The sequence below is a fragment of the Salvelinus sp. IW2-2015 genome, linkage group LG30 (assembly GCF_002910315.2).
Source record: "Salvelinus sp. IW2-2015 linkage group LG30, ASM291031v2, whole genome shotgun sequence".
In the NCBI taxonomy this organism is placed as follows: Eukaryota; Metazoa; Chordata; class Actinopteri; order Salmoniformes; family Salmonidae; genus Salvelinus; species Salvelinus sp. IW2-2015.
In genome coordinates, this window is record NC_036869.1 from 3,077,329 (window position 1) to 3,096,484 (window position 19,156).

The 19,156-nt window shown below is 46.6% G+C and overlaps 1 protein-coding gene across 1 annotated transcript in view; it reads left to right on the forward strand.

Moving 5' to 3' along the window:
• The window catches only part of galnt12 (UDP-N-acetyl-alpha-D-galactosamine:polypeptide N-acetylgalactosaminyltransferase 12), a 42,001-nt gene that overhangs the window by 14,226 nt on the left and 8,619 nt on the right, over positions 1 to 19,156 (forward strand). The window contains exons 3-9 of the mRNA XM_023974756.3: positions 5,919 to 6,088; positions 6,775 to 6,964; positions 14,694 to 14,879; positions 15,082 to 15,199; positions 16,102 to 16,278; positions 18,632 to 18,763; positions 19,035 to 19,148. Of these exons, the coding sequence (XP_023830524.1) occupies positions 5,919 to 6,088; positions 6,775 to 6,964; positions 14,694 to 14,879; positions 15,082 to 15,199; positions 16,102 to 16,278; positions 18,632 to 18,763; positions 19,035 to 19,148 (1,087 nt within the window). The remainder of the gene's footprint in view (positions 1 to 5,918; positions 6,089 to 6,774; positions 6,965 to 14,693; positions 14,880 to 15,081; positions 15,200 to 16,101; positions 16,279 to 18,631; positions 18,764 to 19,034; positions 19,149 to 19,156) is intronic.

A 19,156-nucleotide genomic window follows, 5' to 3' on the forward strand; every position in this document is an offset into this window, starting at 1 on the left:
TGAAAACTTTCCGACCCACGTCCACTACAGCCTCGTCGATGTGAATGGGCCTGTTCGGCCCTCCTTTTCTTGTAGTCCACGATCAGCTCCTTTGTCTTACTCACGTTAAGGGAAACGGTTGTTGTCCTGGGCACCTGGACACATGCCAGGTCTCTGACGTTTTCCCTATAGGCTGTCTCATCGTTGTCGGTGATCAAGCCTACCACTTTTGTGTGCATCAGCAAACTTAATGATGGTGTTGGAGTCGTGCTTGGCCACACAGTCGTGGGTGAACAGGGAAATGGAAGGGACTAAGCACGCACCCCGGAGGGCCCCGTGTTGAGGATCAGCGTTGCAGATGTGTTGTTGCTCACCCTTACTGCCTGGGGTGGCCGTCAGGAAGTCTAGGATCCCAGTTGCAGGGGGGAGTGTGTTAGTCCCAGGGTCCTTAGCGTAGTGATGAGCTTTGTGGGCATTATGGTGTTGAACACTGAGCTGTAGTCAATGAACAGCATTCTCACATAGGTGTTCCGTTTTGTCCGAGATGGGAAAGGGCAGTGTGGAGTGCGATTGAGATTGCGTCATCTGTGGATCTGTTGGGCGGTATGTGATTGAGTGGGTCTAGGGTTCCAGCATGATGGTGTTGATGTGAGCCATGACCAGCCTTTCAAAGCACTTCATGGCAACCAATGTGAGTGCTAGCGGGGCGGTAGTCATTTAGGCAGGTTACTCGCTTTCTTGGGCACGAGGGACAATGGTGGTCTGCTTGAAACATGTAGGTATACAGACTTTGGTCAGGGAGAGGTTGAAGACACTTCCCAGTTGGTCGCGCGCATGCTCTGAGTACACGTCCTGGTAATCTGTAATCTGTAGGAATTCAATCTTAGTCCGTATTGAAGCTTTGCCTGTTTGATGGTTCGTCTGAGGGCATAGCGGGATTTTCTTGTAAGCGCCGGATTAGTGTCCGACTCCTTGAAAGCCTATGGGCATGACGCCTCTGCCTACACTCCATTAACCCATAGTGGCTAACGCTTCACTCCTCAGCTCAAGATGATTTGTTGATTTTATGCCACATTGAAACAGCTGAAGATGATTTTATGCCCCTTTGCCTAGTTCTAAATGCCAAAATCAGACAAGATAAAGCTTTATTTTGTCATGTTGGATAAAGTCACTAACAAAGCTTGTAAAGCTGTTCCTTTTGAGTATCCTATAGGGCAGGAAATTAAGTCTCAAATGACTTAGTGCCATTTTAGCCATGCACAAACAATAAAGTTCTGCCGCCATATCTGAGACATCCAAGCACAATGGTAACCAACAACAGTAACCAACAACAAATAACTGATTTTCTTTCTTCTTCTCCAGTTGTAAGGACCTGGGCCTACAGTGCATTCGGAAAGTATTCAGACCCCTTGACTTGTTCCACATTTTGTTATGTTACGGCCTTATTCTAAAATGGATTAAAAAAAATGTCCCCTCATCAATTTACACACAATACCCCATAATGACAAAGCGGAAACAGGTCTAGAGCTGGTCGCCCGGCCAAACTCAGCAATCGGGGGAGAAGGGACTTAGTCAGGGAGGTGACCAAGAACACGATGGTCACTGACAGAGATCCAGAGTTCTTCTGTGGAGATGGGAGAACCTTCCAGAAGGACAACGACCTCTGAAGCACTCCACCAATCAGGCCTTTATGGTAGAGTGGCCAGACTGAAGCCACTCCTCAATAAAAGGCATATGACAGCCCGCATGGAGTTGCCAAAAGGCACCTAAAGACTCTCAGACCATGAGAAACAAGATTCTCTCGTCTGATGAGTCCAAGATTAAACTCTTTGGCCTGAATGCCAAGCGTCACGTCTGGAGGAAACCTGGCACCATCCCTACGGTGAAGCATGGTGGTGGCAGCATCATGAAGTGGGGATATTTATCAGTGGCAGACTGGGAGATTAGTCAGGATCGAGGGAGAGATGAACGGAGCAAAGTACAGAGAGAGCCTTGATGAAAGCCTGCTCCAGAGCACTCAGAACCTCAGACTGGAGCGAAGGTTCACCTTCCAATAGGACAACGACCCTAAGCACACCGCCAAGACAATGCAGGAGTGGCTTCGGGACAAGTCTGAATGTCCTTGAGTGGCCCAGCCAGAGCCCGAACTTAAACCCAATCAAACATCTCTGCAGAGACCTGAAAATAGCTGTGCAGCGACGCTCCCCATCCAACCTGACAGAGCTTGAGAGTATTTGCAGAGAAGAATGGGAGAAACTCCCCAAATACAGGTGTGCCAAGCTTGTAGCGTCATACCCAAGAAGACTCGAAGCTGTAATCGCTGCCTAAGGTGCTTTAACAAAGTACTGAGTAAATGGTCTGAATAATTATGTAAATGTGATATTTCAGTTTAAATAAATTTTGAAATTGTCAGGATTTGGCAAGGATTGTTCAGATTTTGGTCACTAGATGCCCCCATTATGCTTTTTTTGACCCTTTTGTTTTTCCCTTGTTCTAGTTATTATTTGCACCTGTGCCTCATTTCCCTTGAATGTATTTAAACCCTTAGTGTTCCTCAGTTCTTTGCTCTGTGTTTGTATGTTAGCACCCTGCCCCAGCCATGCTGTGAACATTTGTTTCTCCAGTTGGATTTTCTTGAGGTACTCTGGTTTTGTTCTTGTTTATTTTTTGTTTACTCTTTTGAGGTTTGTTTTTTCCCTGCTGTTCTTACCACTTTTTGGATTTTCCTTGTGTCTTGGAGGATATACATTTTTTCTCTTGGATTTACTTTTGACGTTGTGGATTTATATTTTTGCCTGAAGTTCTTTTCCTTTTTTCTTTATTAAATCACCGTCTCAAGTACTGCTGTGTCTGCCTCATCTTCTGGGTTCTGCCGACTATTAGGGACTCAGTTTACTAAGTGACTGTTTCTCACACTGGGTCCTGACAGAAATCTGCAACAATTTGTTAAAACCTGTTTTGGCTTTGTCATTATCGGGTATTGTGTGTAGGTTGTTGAGGAAAAAAATCTATTTAATACATTTTAGAATATGGCAGTAAAGTAAAAAAATGTGTGAAAAGATCAGAATTGAGTTGCCTGTCTAAATGCAGCCTTAAACACGTTGAATACTGGCCCAGATCTATTACCTTTGGTACCAGCCCTGTTTGTGCTCTAATTCCACTCCTTGTCATGCCAATGACAATCAAATCAAATTGTATTTGTCACATGCGCCGAATACAACAGGTGTAGACCTTACTGTGAAATGCTTACTTACGAGCCCTTAACCAACAATGCAGTTCAAGAAATAGAGTTAAGAGAATGTTTACTAAATAAATTAAAGTAAATAATTTAATAAAAAGTAACACAATAAAATAACAATAACGAGGCTGAATACAAGGAGTACCGGTACAGAGTCAATGTGCGGGGGTACAGGTTAGTCTAGGTAATTTGTACATGTAGGTAGGGCTAAAGTGACTATGCATAGATAATAAACGGCGACCTAGACTTGGCGCTCCAGTACCGCTTGCCGTGCGGTAGCAGAGAGAACAGTCTATGACTTGGGTGACTGGTGTCTTTGACAATTCTTTGGGCCTTCCTCTGACACTGCCTAGTATATAGGTCCTGCATGGCAGGAAGCTTGGGCCCAGTGTTGTACTGAGCCGTGCACACTAACCTCTATAGCACTTTACGGTCGGATGCCTAGCAGTTGCCGCAGTTGCCATACCAGGCGGTGATGCAACCGGTCAGTATGCCCTCAATGGTTCAGCTGTATAACTTTTTGAGGATCTGGGGACCCATGTCAAATCTTTTCAGTCTCCTGAGGGGGAAAAGATGTTGTCCTGACCTCTTCACGACTGTCTTGGAGTGTTTGGACCATGATAGTTTGTTAGTTATGTGGATACCAAGGAACTTGRAACTTTCGACCCACTCCACTACAGCCTCGTCGATGTGAATGGGGCCTGTTCGGCCCTCCTTTTCTTGTAGTCCACGATCAGCTCCTTTGTCTTACTCACGTTRAGGGAAAGGTTGTTGTCCTGGCACCACACTGCCAGGTCTCTGACGTTTTCCCTATAGGCTGTCTCATCGTTGTCGGTGATCAAGCCTACCACTTTTGTGTCATCAGCAAACTTAATGATGGTGTTGGAGTCGTGCTTGGCCACACAGTCGTGGGTGAACAGGGAAAACTGGAAGGGACTAAGCACGCACCCCCGAGGGGCCCCCGTGTTGAGGATCAGCGTTGCAGATGTGTTGTTGCCTACCCTTACTGCCTGGGGTGGCCCGTCAGGAAGTCTAGGATCCAGTTGCAGGGGGGAGGTGTTTAGTCCCAGGGTCCTTAGCGTAGTGATGAGCTTTGTGGGCATTATGGTGTTGAACACTGAGCTGTAGTCAATGAACAGCATTCTCACATAGGTGTTCCTTTTGTCCAGRTGGGAAAGGGCAGTGTGGARTGCGATTGAGATTGCGTCATCTGTGGATCTGTTGGGGCGGTATGTGAATTGGAGTGGGTCTAGGGTTTCCAGCATGATGGTGTTGATGTGAGCCATGACCAGCCTTTCAAAGCACTTCATGGCAACCAATGTGAGTGCTACGGGGCGGTAGTCATTTAGGCAGGTTACTCGCTTTCTTGGGCACAGGGACWATGGTGGTCTGCTTGAAACATGTAGGTATTACAGACTTGGTCAGGGAGAGGTTGAAGACACTTCCCAGTTGGTCCGCGCATGCTCTGAGTACACGTCCTGGTAATCTGTAATCTGTAGGATTCAATCTTAGTCCTGTATTGAAGCTTTGCCTGTTTGATGGTTCGTCTGAGGGCATAGCGGGATTTCTTGTAAGCGTCCGGATTAGTGTCCGACTCCTTGAAAGCGGCAGCTCTAGCCTTTAGCTTGGTGCGGATGTTGCCTGTAATCCATGGCTTCTGGTTGAGATATGTACGTACGGTCACTGTGGGACGACGTCATCAATGCTCTTATTGATGAAGCMAGTGACTGAGGTGGTATACTCCTCAATGCCATTGGATGARTCCTGGAACATATTYCAGTCTGTGCTAGCAAAACAGTCCTGTAGCGTAGCATCTCCGTCATCTGACCACTTCCGTATTGAGCGAGTCACTGGTACTTCCTGCTTTAGTAGTTTTTTTCCACTTGTAAGCAGGAATCAGGAGGATAGAATTATGGTCAGATTTGCTAAATGGAGGGCGAGCTTTGTATGTGTCTCTGTGTGTGGAGTAAAGGTGGTCTAGAGTTTTTCCCTTTTGGTTGCGCACGTGGCATGCTGGTAGAAATKAGGTAAAACGGATTTAAGTTTGCCTGTATTAAAGTACCCGGCCACTAGAAGCGCCACTTCTGGATGAGCATTTTCTTGTTTGCTTATGGCCTTATACAACTTGTTGAGTGCGGTCTTAGTGCCAGCATTGGTTTGTGATGGTAAATAGACGGCTACGAAAAATATAAATGAACACCCTCTTTGTAGATAGTGTGGTCTACAGCTTATCATGAGGTACTCTACCTTAGGCGAGCAATACCTCGAGACTTCCTTACTATTAGACTTCGTGCACCAGCTGTTATTGATAAAGAAACACATCCCATGCCTCGTCTTACCAGACGTAGCTGTTCTGTCCTGCTGATTAACGAAAACCCAGCCAACTGTATATTATCCATGTCGTTGTTCAGCCGCAATTCGGTGAAACATAAGATATTACAGTTTTTAATGCCCCGTTGGTAGGATATTCTCGAACGAAGATCATCCAGTTTATTTTCCAGTGATTACAAGTTGGCCAGTAGAACGGATGGTAGAGGTGGGTTACTACCATAGCACAGTTGGTTGGGAGCCCGTAAAACGGCAGCCATCCCCTCCAGCGCCATTCTCAACCATTGAGTGCCAATGAGTGGCATGATGGCACAAACGGGTCTGGGATCAGGCTACAGATCTATAACAAGTGATATGTTTCTCTCTTCTCCAGTTGTAAGGACCTGAAGTATGACTACAGGTCGTTGCCATCTACCTCAGTGGTGATCGCCTTCTACAACGAGGCGTGGTCCACGCTGCTACGCACTGTTCACAGTGTCCTGGAGACATCACCTAACTTACTGCTACGAGAGGTGGTGCTGGTGGACGACTATAGTGACAGAGGTACAATCATAGACATACATGGCCTGCATGTGCTGATCTAGGATCAGGTCCCCCCTGTCCATGCAATTTGTGTTAATTGTGATTTAAAAGCCAACATCCTAGATCAGCACTCCTACTCTGAGACCCTGATGGACAGACAGGCTTGGCTAGAGTAGACATGATATGCCATTCTGCCTGCCAAAGCAAATGAGAGACAATATCTGATGAATATGACATTCAATATGTTAAGGTCACAGGTGTAGTGCACAGTTTTTGCTCTGTACAGAAAGTGCTCTTTCTTGAAAACTTGACTTCTGACATGCAACGTTTTCTCTAGACTAATAAACAAAATACAAAATTAAGTTTTTGAGTGAACTATCCCTTTGAATACATTTCAATAATTTTGAATGCCAGTTGGTTAACATGCAGCCTTGCTCATCGGTCACTATTGAAACCTCTCATGACGTAGTATTGGCCATACTACCGATGTATTTCACTGGAAATATTTTATAAGATTTCTGTCAAGCAGTTGGTTGTATTATTTAATTAATTACCAATTAACCACAAAGTTCAGGCACACCTATTAGCTGAACCACTCTGTGGTAACATAACACATACCTACATTTCTTTGTCAGTTGAGGAAATGTACAATCTTGCTTTCCATCAATCATGAAATGTAAACAACAGCCCTTTTTGTTCCACCGCAGCTCATTTGAAGGAGCCGTTGGAAAACTACATCTCCAGCCTGAAGAAGGTGCGTCTGATCCGGGCCAGGAAGAGGGAGGGCCTGGTGCGGGCCAGGCTCCTGGGGGCCTCCATTGCCACGGGTGACGTGCTGACCTTCCTGGACTGCCACTGTGAATGTCACGAGGGCTGGCTGGAGCCGCTGCTCCACAGGTGAGAAACCCCATAGCAGGCCAGGTGAAGACTGCTCTTCTTCAGTCTAATTGTGGGACTGTAGTACAGTAGTGCCTCCCTCCATTCATTCTACCTTGCAGTTGTACGTATCATGCTCCTGTGGATATGTATAGCTACATGAACTATACGGTGGCTGTTTACTTTTTCATTGTACATTAGTCATTTAGTACACAAAATGTAAACCCTGTTATACTGCAACCCTTTGCTACCTGTTGCCCATTCCTGTTATAATCCTGTTATAACCCTTTTATAACCCTGTTATAGTTTGACCCCCTGCTGCCTGCCGCCAACCSTGTTATAACCGTGTTATAACCGTGTTATAACCGTTATACTGCAACCCTCTGCTACCTGCCGCCCAACACTGTTATCAACCTGTTATACTGCATCCCCTTACTACCTGCAACCAACCCTGTTATAACCCTGTTATACTGCAACTCCTGATAATTGACCGCCCAAGCAACTATACATGTGAGCTTAAGAACGGAAGTAGCATGCAGCGAGATGATGCATACTCAACTGAAAGTCTTGCAAGACAGATCTTACCTGAGTGTAGTCTTATGCGCATGTGCCCTAGAGATCACCCCCTTTTCATCTGTTTCCAAGCGCAGTAATAACGGATCCTCCACTGTAATAAAGACTTGGGTCTAAGTAGTTATATCACTGGTGCAACTTCCCTCCCTGTGCAGACTGCATTCACTAAAAAAAAGCCAAAAAATTGTTGATCAGATGAAGGAACAAAACGCACAGACAATTAACATTCAACATCTTTCTGCTGTGTTTCGTTTCAGAATTGTATACCAAGAATTGGTATCACAGTCTGATTTATTAGGCAATATGAGGGGTAAGCCTGTACAACCAGGAGAACCTCTTTCATATAGGCTACGTCAGAGGTTTACTAATTGATGTAGCTAGCTTTGCCTACTCGCTCTTGGTGCTGTCTTACCTGGGATGTATGGCCACCAACCGCCTTACAGTAGACCCAGAACTGTCCGAGGTCTAGATTATTGTTCTATGGCTAACACACTGTTTCGTACTCATTTAAGGGTGTGATTGAATCTCTCCCATCTTGCCTCTACAACTTAGCCACTGGCCTATGAGCGGTAAACCCCTGGTTCATAGCTATGGGCACTGCTTGGTGCCCATGTATAATGCCTCTAGGTGGGACAATCCATCTCGCACTCAATGGTGATGCACACTTGGCTCCAATCGCAAGAGGTGTCTATGTTGTAGAACAACAACGATGTTCATCACACCCTGGTTGACCTGCAGTATTCTCTGTAGAGTAGAGGCTCGGGCCGCATAGTCTAGTACGCGGGCACGAAACTGTGGAGCATAGCCAACTCTGAATAACCCAAAGACTAGGGTTTCAGAGGACCTTGACTCACCTGGATAGTATATTGGTGTGGCATAACCCCCTGGCTACTCCTGTGCCACCTGGAAGTGCAGGATTGTGGTTCAAGTCGCTAATCTGACTCTGTTTCCCTCAATCTCTACATTTATCCTTACCGAAGTAATTGCAACCCTGGTTGTAACCGAGTCTTTTAGTGACTACGTACATGATGTGTCTATTGCTGTTGGTAGGTCTGATTAACTCAAAATCTCGAGGCTAGAGACTCTGTTCATCCAACTGACCTTGGTCCGCCTAGACGACACCCAATACTCTGGGCCAATCCACTGTTTCTCTCAACGATCATAGTCTGACCTCTTGACTTGTTAAATTAATAGGCAGCTCAGACTCCTGGGAGACACTGATGCTGGCCCTACACCAAGACGGTTAGGGAGATGTACCTCGATGCGCCTGAAAACTACCTGTTATAAACCCTGTTATAAGTCGGTCGCGACAGGGCTTCTCTTGGGTCCTTCCACAGCAAAATCAGTGGGTTTAGACTATAGACACGCTCTGTGGAGCCATAAGTTATAGAACCCAAAAGGTTGAGCTAAAATTTGCACAAGTGTACTCTGGTTTTAAGTAGTATTCGCAAGTGGCAAATCCCGCTACGCCGTTGGCAACCTGCCACCCAACCATGTTATATAACCCGTTATAACCCTGGTTATAGTGCCCCCCTGCTGACCTGCCGGCAAACCAATGTTATAACCTGGTTAATACGTTGCAACCCCCTAGCTACCTGCCACCCAACCATGGTAATAACACTGTTATACGCAACCCCCCTGCTACCTGCCACCCAACCCTGTTATAGAGGCTGTTATATCTGTAACCCTGCTACCGCTGCCAACGCATGTTATAACCCTGTTATAACCCTGTTATAGTGCATACCCCCTGCTACCTGCACCAACCCTGTTAATAACCCTGTTATAACCCTGTTATACCCTGTTATTCTGTAACCCCCCTGCTACCCTGCCACCACCCATGTTATACACCCTGTTATAGTGCCACCCCCTGCTACCCTGCCACCCAACCCATGTTATAGCCCTGTTAATAGTGCAACCCCGCTTCTACCTGCCAACCCAACCATGTTCTACCTGTTATACCTGCACCTGCCTGCTACCCTGCCCTCCAACCCTGTTATCTGTTATAACTGCAACCCCTGCACTGCCACCAACCCATGTATAACCCTGTTATAGTGCAAGCCCCTGCTACCTGCCACCCAACGCATGTATCACGCCTGTTATACTGCAACCCTTTGCTACCTGTTGCCCATTCCTGTTATAATCCTGTTATAACCCTTTTATAACCCTGTTATAGTTTGACCCCCTGGCTCCTGCCGCCAACCTGTTTATAACCGGTGTTATAAACCGTGTTATAACCGTTATACTGCAACCCTCTGCTACCTGCCGCCCAACACTGTTATCAACCTGTTATACTGTCGACTCATCCTCTCTACTACTCTGCACCTGCAACCAACCTGTTATAACCCTGTTATAATCCTGTTATACTGCAACTCCCTGCTATCTGCCGCCCAACACTGTTTATAACCTCTTACACTGCAACCCCCTTTTACCTGACCCCAACCCTGTTATAACCTTGTTACACGCAACCCTCTGCTACCTGCCACCCAACCCTGTTATAACCCTGTTAACACTGCAACCCCCTTTTTACCATGCCGCCAACCCTGTTATATACCCTGTTATAGTGCAACCCCTCGCATACCTGCCACCCAAACCCTGTTAAACGCCTGTTATAGTGCAACCCCCTGTACTGCCACCCAACCATGTCTTATAACCTGTTATATGCAACCCCTGCTACTGCCGCCAACCCTGTTATAACCCTGTTATTATAGGTTGCAACCCCCTGCTCCCTGCTCCAACCTATGTTATAACCCTGTTATAGCTGTTTGGCAAACCCCTGCTCACCTGCCACCTCCACCCTGTTATACCTATTATAGTGCAACCCGCCTGCTACCTGCCACCCAACCCTGTTATAACCCTGGTTATAAGGCTGTTATACTGCACCCCTTGCTACCTGCCACAACCCTGTTATAACCCTGTTATAACCCTTTATAACCCTGTTTATAGTGCAACCCCCTGCTACCTGCCCCACCCTGTTATTAACCCTGTTATAGTGCAACACCCCGTCTAAACTGCCGCCAACCCTGTTATAACCCTGTTATAACCCTGTTTATAACCCTGTTTCCTGTAACCCCCTGCTACCTGCCACCCAACCATGTTTAAACCCTGTTATAGTGCAACCCCCTGCTACCTGCCACCCACCATGTTATAACCCCTGTTATACTGCACCCCTGCACCTGCCCCAACCTGTTATACCCTGTTATATGAACCCCCTGCTACTGCCGCCAACACCTGTTATAACCTGTTATACTGGCAACCCCCTGCTACCTGCCACCCAACCTGTTATAACCCTGTTATACTGAACCCCTGCTACCTGCCCTCGAACCCTGTATAACCTGTTTATAACCCTGTTATATGTACCCCTCCTGCTACTGCCACCGCAATCTGTAAACTCCTGTATATTGAACCCTGCTACCTGCACCCAACCATTGTTATAACCCTGTTATACTGGTAACCCCCTGCTACCTGCCCACCACAACCCTGTTATAACCCTGTTTATATGTGCACACCCTGCTACCTGCCACCCAACCCATGTTATAACCCTGTTATATCTGCAACCCCTGTACCTGCCACCCAACCATGTTAATAACCCTGTTATACTACTGTAACCCCCTGCTACCTGCGCCAACCTGTTATAACCCTGTTATAACCCTGTTATACTGCAACCCCTGCTACCTGCCTCCAACCCTGTTATAACCCTGTTAATACTGAACCCCTGCTACCTGCCTCCAACCCTGTTTAACCTGTTATACTGCAAACCCCCTGCTACCTGCCACCCACATGTATAACCCTGTTATAGTGGCAACCCCTGCTACCTGCCACCGCAACACATGTTATAACCCTGTTATAACCTGTTACTACTGCAACCTTTGCTACCTGTTGCCCATTCCTGTTATAATCCTGTTTATAACGCCTTTTATAACCCTGTTATAGTTTGGACCCCTGCTGCTGCCGCCACACCTGTTTACCCGTGTTATAACCGTGTTATAACCGTTTATACTGCACCCCTGCTACCTGCCGCCCAACACTGTTATCAACCTGTTATACTGCATCCCCTTACTACCTCAACAACCCCTGTTATAAACCCTGTTATAAATCCTGTTACACTGCAACTCCCTGCTATCTGCGCCCAACACTGTTATATACCCTGTTACACAACTGCAACCGCCTTTTACCTGCCGCCAACGCCTGTTATACCCTGTTATAGTGGCAACCCCCTGCTACCTGCCACCACCTGTTATACCTGTTTATAGTCACCCCCTGCTACCTGCCACCCACCATGTTATAACCTGTTATAGTGCAACCCCTGTACTTGCCGCCAACCCTGTATAACCCTGTTATAGTGCAACCCCCTTGCTACCTGCACCCAACCATGTTATACTGTTTATGATAACCCTGTTATAGTGCACCCCTGCACTGCGCCCACCCTGTTATAACCCTATTATGTGCACCCCTGCTACCTGCACCCAACCTGTTATAACCTGTTATAGCTGTTATAGTGGCACCCCCTGCTACCTGCCGCCAACCCTGTTATAACCCTGTTATAACCCTGTTTATTTAATCCCCTGCTACGCTGCCCCAACCATGTTATAACCCTGTTATAGGTGCAAACCCCCTGCTAACCTCCCCCGCCTAACCTGTTTATAACCTGTTATACTGTCAACCCCTGCTCCTGCCACCCAACCCTGTTATAACCCTGTTATAGTGCACCCCCTGCTCCTGCCGCCAACCATGTTATAACCTGTTATACTGGCAACCTCCTGCTACCTGCCACCCAACCATGTTATAACCCTGTTATACTGTAACCCCTGCTTGCTACCTGCCACCAGTCAACCCTGTTATAACCCTGTTATAACCCTGTATATAACTGTAACCCCTGCTACCCGCCACCCAACCCTGTTATAACCCTGTTATAGTGCAACCCCTGCTACCTGCCACCCAACCATGTTAAAACCCTGTTATACTGTAACCCTGCTACCGTGCCACCAACCCTGTTATACACCTGTTATAGTGCAACCCCCTGCTACCTGCCACCCAACCCTGTTATAACCCTGTTATACTGCAACCCCTGCTACCTGCCACCAACCATGTTATACCCCTGTTATCTGTGAACCCCCTGCTACCTGCCGCCAACCATGTTATAACCCTGTTATAACCCTGTTATACTGCAACCTCCTGCTACCTGCCTCCAACCCTGTTATAACCCTGTTATACTGCAACTCCTGCTACCTGCCTCCAACCCTGTTATAACCCTGTTATACTGCAACCCCCTGCTACCTGCCACCCAACCATGTTATAACCCTGTTATAGTGCAACCCCCTGCTACCTGCCACCCAACCATGTTATAACCCTGTATAACCCTGTTATACTGCAACCCTTTGCTACCTGTTGCCCATTCCTGTTATAATCCTGTTATACCCTTTTTAACCCTGTTATAGTTTGACCCCCTGCTGCCTGCCGCCAACCCTGTTATAACCGTGTTATAACCGTTGTTATAACCGTTATACTGCAAACCCTCTGCTACCTGCCGCCCAACCTGTTATCAACCTGTTTACTGCATCCCTTACTACTGCAACAACCCTGTTATAACCCTGTTATAATCCTGTTACAACCTGCAACTCCTGCTATCTGCGCCAACACTGTTATAACCTGTTACACTGCAACCCCCTGTTTACCTGCCGCCAACCCTGTTATAACCCTGTTTTACGTGCAACCCCCTGCTACCTGCCACCCAACCCTGTTATAACCCTGTTATAGTGCAACCCCTGCTACCTGCCACCCACCCATGTTATAACCCTGTTATAGTGCAACCCCTGCTACCTGCCGCCAACCCTGTTATAACCCTGTTATAGTGCAACCCCCTGCTACCTGCCTCCAACCATGTTAATAACCCTGTTATAACCCTGTTATAGTGGCACCCCCTGCTACTGCCACCCAACCACTGTTATAACCCTATTAATGTGCAACCCCCTGCTACCTGCCGCCAAACCTCCTGTTATACAACCCTGTTATAAACCCTGTTATAGTGCAACCCCCCTGCTACCTGCCGCCAACCTGTTATAACCTGTTATAACCTGTTATAGTGCAACCCCCTGCTACCTGCCGCAACCTACATGTTATAACCCTGTTATAGTGCAACCCCCTGCTTACCTGCCACCCAACCATGTTATAACCTGTTATACTGCAACCCCCTGTACCTGCCACCCAACCTGTTATAAGGCTGTTATACTGTAACCCTGCTACCTGCCGCCAACCATGTTATAACCCGTTTTAACCCTGTTATAGTTGCAACCCCCTGCTACCTGCCACCCAAACCCTGTTATAACCCTGTTATAACCCTGTTATACTCAACCCCCTGCTACCTGCCACACCAACCATGTTATAACCCTGTTTATACTGCAACCCCCTGCTACCTGCCACCCAACCCTGTTATAACCCTGTTATAACTGTAACCCCCTGCACCTGCCACCAACCCTGTTATAACCCTGTTATAGTGCAACCCCCTGCTACCTGCGCCACCCTGTTATAACCCTGTTATAACCTGTTATACTGTAACCCCCTGCTACCTGCCACCCAACCCTGTTATAACCCTGTTATAGTGCAACCCCCTGCTACCTGTCCACCCAACCATGTTATAACCCTGTTATACTGAACCCCCTGTACCTGCCCCCACCATCCTGTTATAACCCTGTTATACTGTAACCCCCTGCTACTGCCACCCAACCCTGTTATAACCCTGTTTATAGTGCAACCCCCTGCTACCTGCCTCCAACCTTGTTATAACCCTGTTATAGTGCAACCCCTGCTACCTGCCTCCAACCCTGTTATAACCCTGTTATACTGTAAACCCCTGCTACCTGCCACCCAACCATGTTATAACCCTGTTATACTGTAACCCCTGCTACCTGCCACCCAACCCTGTTATAACCCTGTTATAGTGCAACCCCCTGCTAACCTGCCGCCAACCATGTTATAACCCTGTTATACTGTAACCCCCTGCTACCTGCCACCCAACCCTGTTATAACCCTGTTATAGTGCAACCCCCTGCTACCTGCCGCCAACCATGTTATAACCCTGTTTTACTGTAACCCCCTGCTACCTGCCACCCAACCCTGTTATAACCCTGTTATACTGGCACCTCCCGTGCTTACTTCTGCATTCTTCTCCTTTTCCTCCCAGGATAAAGGAGAAGCCATCGGCTGTGGTCTGTCCCGTCATCGATGTCATCGACTGGAACACTTTTCAGTATCTAGGCAACTCTGGGGAACCCCATATCGGAGGATTTGATTGGCGGCTGGTCTTCACCTGGCACCCGGTGCCAGAGTACGAGCAGAAACACAGACGCTCTGCCATTGATGTCATCAGGTCTGTGGTACCTTAAAATCCCCAGTGTATCGGAGAGGAAAATAGTCCAATCCTAAATGAACTATCAAGATGTACTTTAAAATGACATGCATATTATTAGAGATCAACAATTGTTTTAAACACCATATACTGTATAAATTATGATAATTATGGAACAAGTTTTCAAGATCTGCTCTGTAAGCTGTGTGTGTTTTGGTCCCAGGTCTCCTACTATGGCTGGTGGGCTGTTTGCTGTCAGTAAGAACTATTTCCATTACCTGGGCACGTATGACACAGGCATGGAGGTGTGGGGAGGAGAGAACCTAGAGTTCTCATTCAGGGTGAGTGTGTGTGAAAGAGAGAGAGAGAGAGAGAGAGAGAGAGTGTTTGTGAGCATAGTGTCTGATCAACAGAGTGTGTAGGTGTGTGTGTAAGTGAGTGAGTGAGTGAGTGAGTGAGTGAGTGAGTGAGTGAGTGAGTGAGTGAGTGAGTGAGTGAGTAGGCAAGAGTGTGTGTGAGCGACAATGTGTGTGAGATAGTGTGTGGACTTTGTGTGATACGTGTGTGTTTGCAGGACTGCTTCTTTCTGACATTGCTGTCATAACTCACTGGAAACCTGTAACGGATGGTCACCATATCGTTGTGAAATATGTGTGGTGATTCACTATACACTGAGTTTTACAAAACATTAAGAACACCTTCCTAATATTGAGTTGCACAGGGAGGCTGGCCCATGTTGACTTCAATGCTTCCCAAAGTTGTGTCAAGTTGTCTGGATGTCCTCTGGGTGGTGGAACATTCTAGATACACACAGGAAACTATTGAGTGGAAAAAACATACACAATCCATATCTCAATGGTCTCGAGGCTTCAAAATCCTTCTTTAACCTTTCTCCTCCCCTTCATCCACACATATTGAAGTGAATTTACAAGTGACATCAATAAGGGATGATAGCTTTCACCTGGATTCACCTGGATTCACCTAATCAAAATCACGTTAAAGAACTCGGGACCAAAAGTTCTCACAGTCAATAAAGTTGCACATTTTGAWGAATTTAAACCAGCACAGAGCTCATGTTTTCCTTGATTAGGTTACTTCCTGTGGGATAGAAAACAGAACCGCCACAACAGAACTCCCTCCCGTTTTAAAAAGACATACCAGGCTGTTCATTGTGCTGCCTGATTGAATCATGGTGTGTAGCTGATAATGTTCTCGTGTTGCTCCTGCTGTTGTTGTTATTTAGATCTGGCAGTGCGGGGGCAGCCTGGAGATCCACCCCTGCTCCCACGTGGGCCACGTCTTCCCCAAGAACGCCCCCTACTCGCGGAGCAAGGCCCTGGCCAACAGCGTGCGTGCTGCCGAGGTCTGGATGGACGAGTACAAGGAGTTGTACTACCACCGTAACCCCCACGCTCGCCTGGTAGGCCAGCCCTGAACAGGGACTAGCGAAAGCTAGCAAAATGTGTGACTGCAGAGATTGAAAGTTTATGGTGCTGAGATTGTTGGTTAGGATCTGTAGGGGAGGTGGTCATATTTTGCATGCATGCGCAGCTTTCAAAGTATTGATCAAATGCACTCATGCCTTTCCCTGACTGTAGACTAGAGGCCTATCAGAATGATTGATTAATCACATCTTTTCACCTCTGAGGACACACACCGCTCCCCGCGCGCTGCTCTGTAAATGCTCTCCTGATTGAGTGACACTTGTGATGCAGAAGGACGTAGGGGACACCTGAGGGGACACTCCGTAAGGTGTGAGATTACCATCGAGAGGCACAGCTCAGTGAGTCAGAGACGCTCCGTCCCGGGAAAACCCAAGTSCCAGGTTGCCAACAGGTTCAAATAAAATAACATGTTTACATATACCTCAGCTGGGCTTGATTGAGCTGTCACAATGAAACCAACAAAATAGTTGCAAAAGTGCAAAGGCCGTCCATCTGGCACTTGAAGGAGGCTAAAGCAAACGCTAAAAGTGTTTGAACCGAGGCCTGCCAGGGTACCAGGCTGCCAGTGTGTGTCATCAAAGGGAACGGCCCTCTGGACTGAACACAGATCAGATGGCACTCATCTCTCTGAGAGGAGGTGGACGTGCCAACTGCCAAGTGGGGAGTGCCAGGCAGAACACTATCCGCTCCACAAACACCCATTCTCTCTCTCTCTCTCTCTCTCTCTCACTGTCTCTCTTGTTTCCTCTGTCTTTTTCTGACCCACTATCGCTTTGTCTTTCTCTTCCTCTGCCACAACATCTCTCTGAGTTTCTCTCTCTTTCTCTAGCTCTCTCTCTCTCTTTCTCTCTTTCTTTCTCTCTCTCTCTCATTCTCTKTCACTGTCTCTCTCCAATATTCTTATCTCCCTCTCTGCTCTATGTTTGTTGGAGGTTTACTAACAGAAGTCAAATGTATTAGAACATATTCTGCCTGTTATTCAGATGAAGGGGAATATTCCATTCTGCCCTTTTCAGTAGTACACAATCTGAGAGACAATCCCTCTCAAGAATCTAGTGACTCTAGATTGTGTTGATAAAGCTTTTGTCAAGCAATGTGATGTTGTTTTCTAATATCTCTCAGTAGGTACTTGTTGTTTCCTGTTCAACTTTTAATTCACTCCAGTTGAAATCTGCCTATCACTACTTATAGCAGAAGTGAGTAGGGTTGCAAAATTTCAGTACTTTACCAAAATCCTTGGTTTTCCAGAAATTCAGGTTGGAGGGTTCCCAGATTTCCTGCTTATTCCTTTCATGCTAATTCCCCCACCCCCCTTCTCCCCGTGACTGTTCACTTCCTTCTGTTGGGTCTAAATAAATTGATGAGCAACCAATTAGAGCTGTGTTCAGGCGTGCCGCTCGCATCCATCATCCTGTGGCATTGCTCACCCCCCTCCAACAGGGGCTTGACTCCAAACAGATGTTCCTCTGTGGACCATAGCTCACACCTAACAACCCCTCTGGAGAGGGAAAGCACAGTAAACCACCACGCAGAAATAAAGAAATGCTGATGATGATATTAGAATGCTGTGGATTGTAGAGTTTATTTGTGTTAAAGAGATAAATCACACACAAAAAATGTTTTTGCATTTTTTTTATTAGTCCACTGTTAATACAATCCCCCAAAATGTTGCATGTCAGCTGTCAAGTTTTCAAGATACAGAGCAGTAGAGAGCACACCCTGTGATGATTATGCATGTTTTGAGTGAACTATCCTTTAATAGTGACCAGGATGCAGTGGTTCACAGGCAGGTGGAAGTGATTATGTGTGATTTGGGGTTGTGTGCAACAGAAGAGGAGTGTGATGCAAAAGTCTGTTTTTGTAATGTGTCAATGTACTGTATGTGATGGGTTTGTGATGTGTGTGTGTGTGTGAGAGAGAGAGAGAGAGAGAGAGAGAGATGTAAAAATGTTGAAAAACCATATATGGTGCTGTTGTCTGTCATTGCACACAATATACCCAGAGACTGAAACAGACAGGAAGTCGGTTTCACATTTATTTCTGAACTCATATCAGCATTGGCTCAAAATAAATACCCTTTTATGATACACAGTCCTTCTAATAAGATGTTTACATTTCAGGTAAAGAATATGTTCTGTCTTAGCCTGAAATCCAGAAGCTGTTTTGCTAACATTCTACTCTGTGTCATGTTTAGCATGGCAAGGAGTGGAATGATAACTCAAACAGACTGGTACCCAGGCTAGTCCTGTCTATGCTTATAGAAGACTCTAGTCCATAGATTGGAAAGAAATGTGGAACTAAAGTTTCTTGTGCCGTTGTTGTTGTCAGGAGGCCTTTGGGGATGTGACAGACAGGAGGAAGCTCAGGACCCAGTTAGGATGTAACGACTTCAAGTGGTACCTGGAGAACATCTATCCTGATATCCACGTTCCTGAGGACAGGCCTGGRACATTTGGAATGGTGAGGAGAATGCTGCAATTTTGACTCCAGGGACGCATTCATTAGGCAAACGGAAACAGACCGAAACTACCTGAACTTGTCCTATAAGAAAAGCTTGTTATCGTTTACCTATATGACAGTGTGCCTTAATGAACCTCACATTGGCACCACATGAACCTTTTTTATTAAAGGGATAGTGCACTCAAATGTCAGTTACCATAGACAATGTTGAACTTCCTCTTGACTCCACATACTCATATCTGTACTATACCAATGAGTTGTTTCCCTCTAGCTGAAGAACAGAGGCATGTCCAGCTACTGCTTTGACTACAATCCTCCTGACGACCATAACCTGGTGGGCCACCGAATCATCCTCTACCCCTGTCATGGCATGGGACAAAACCAGGTAGCTAT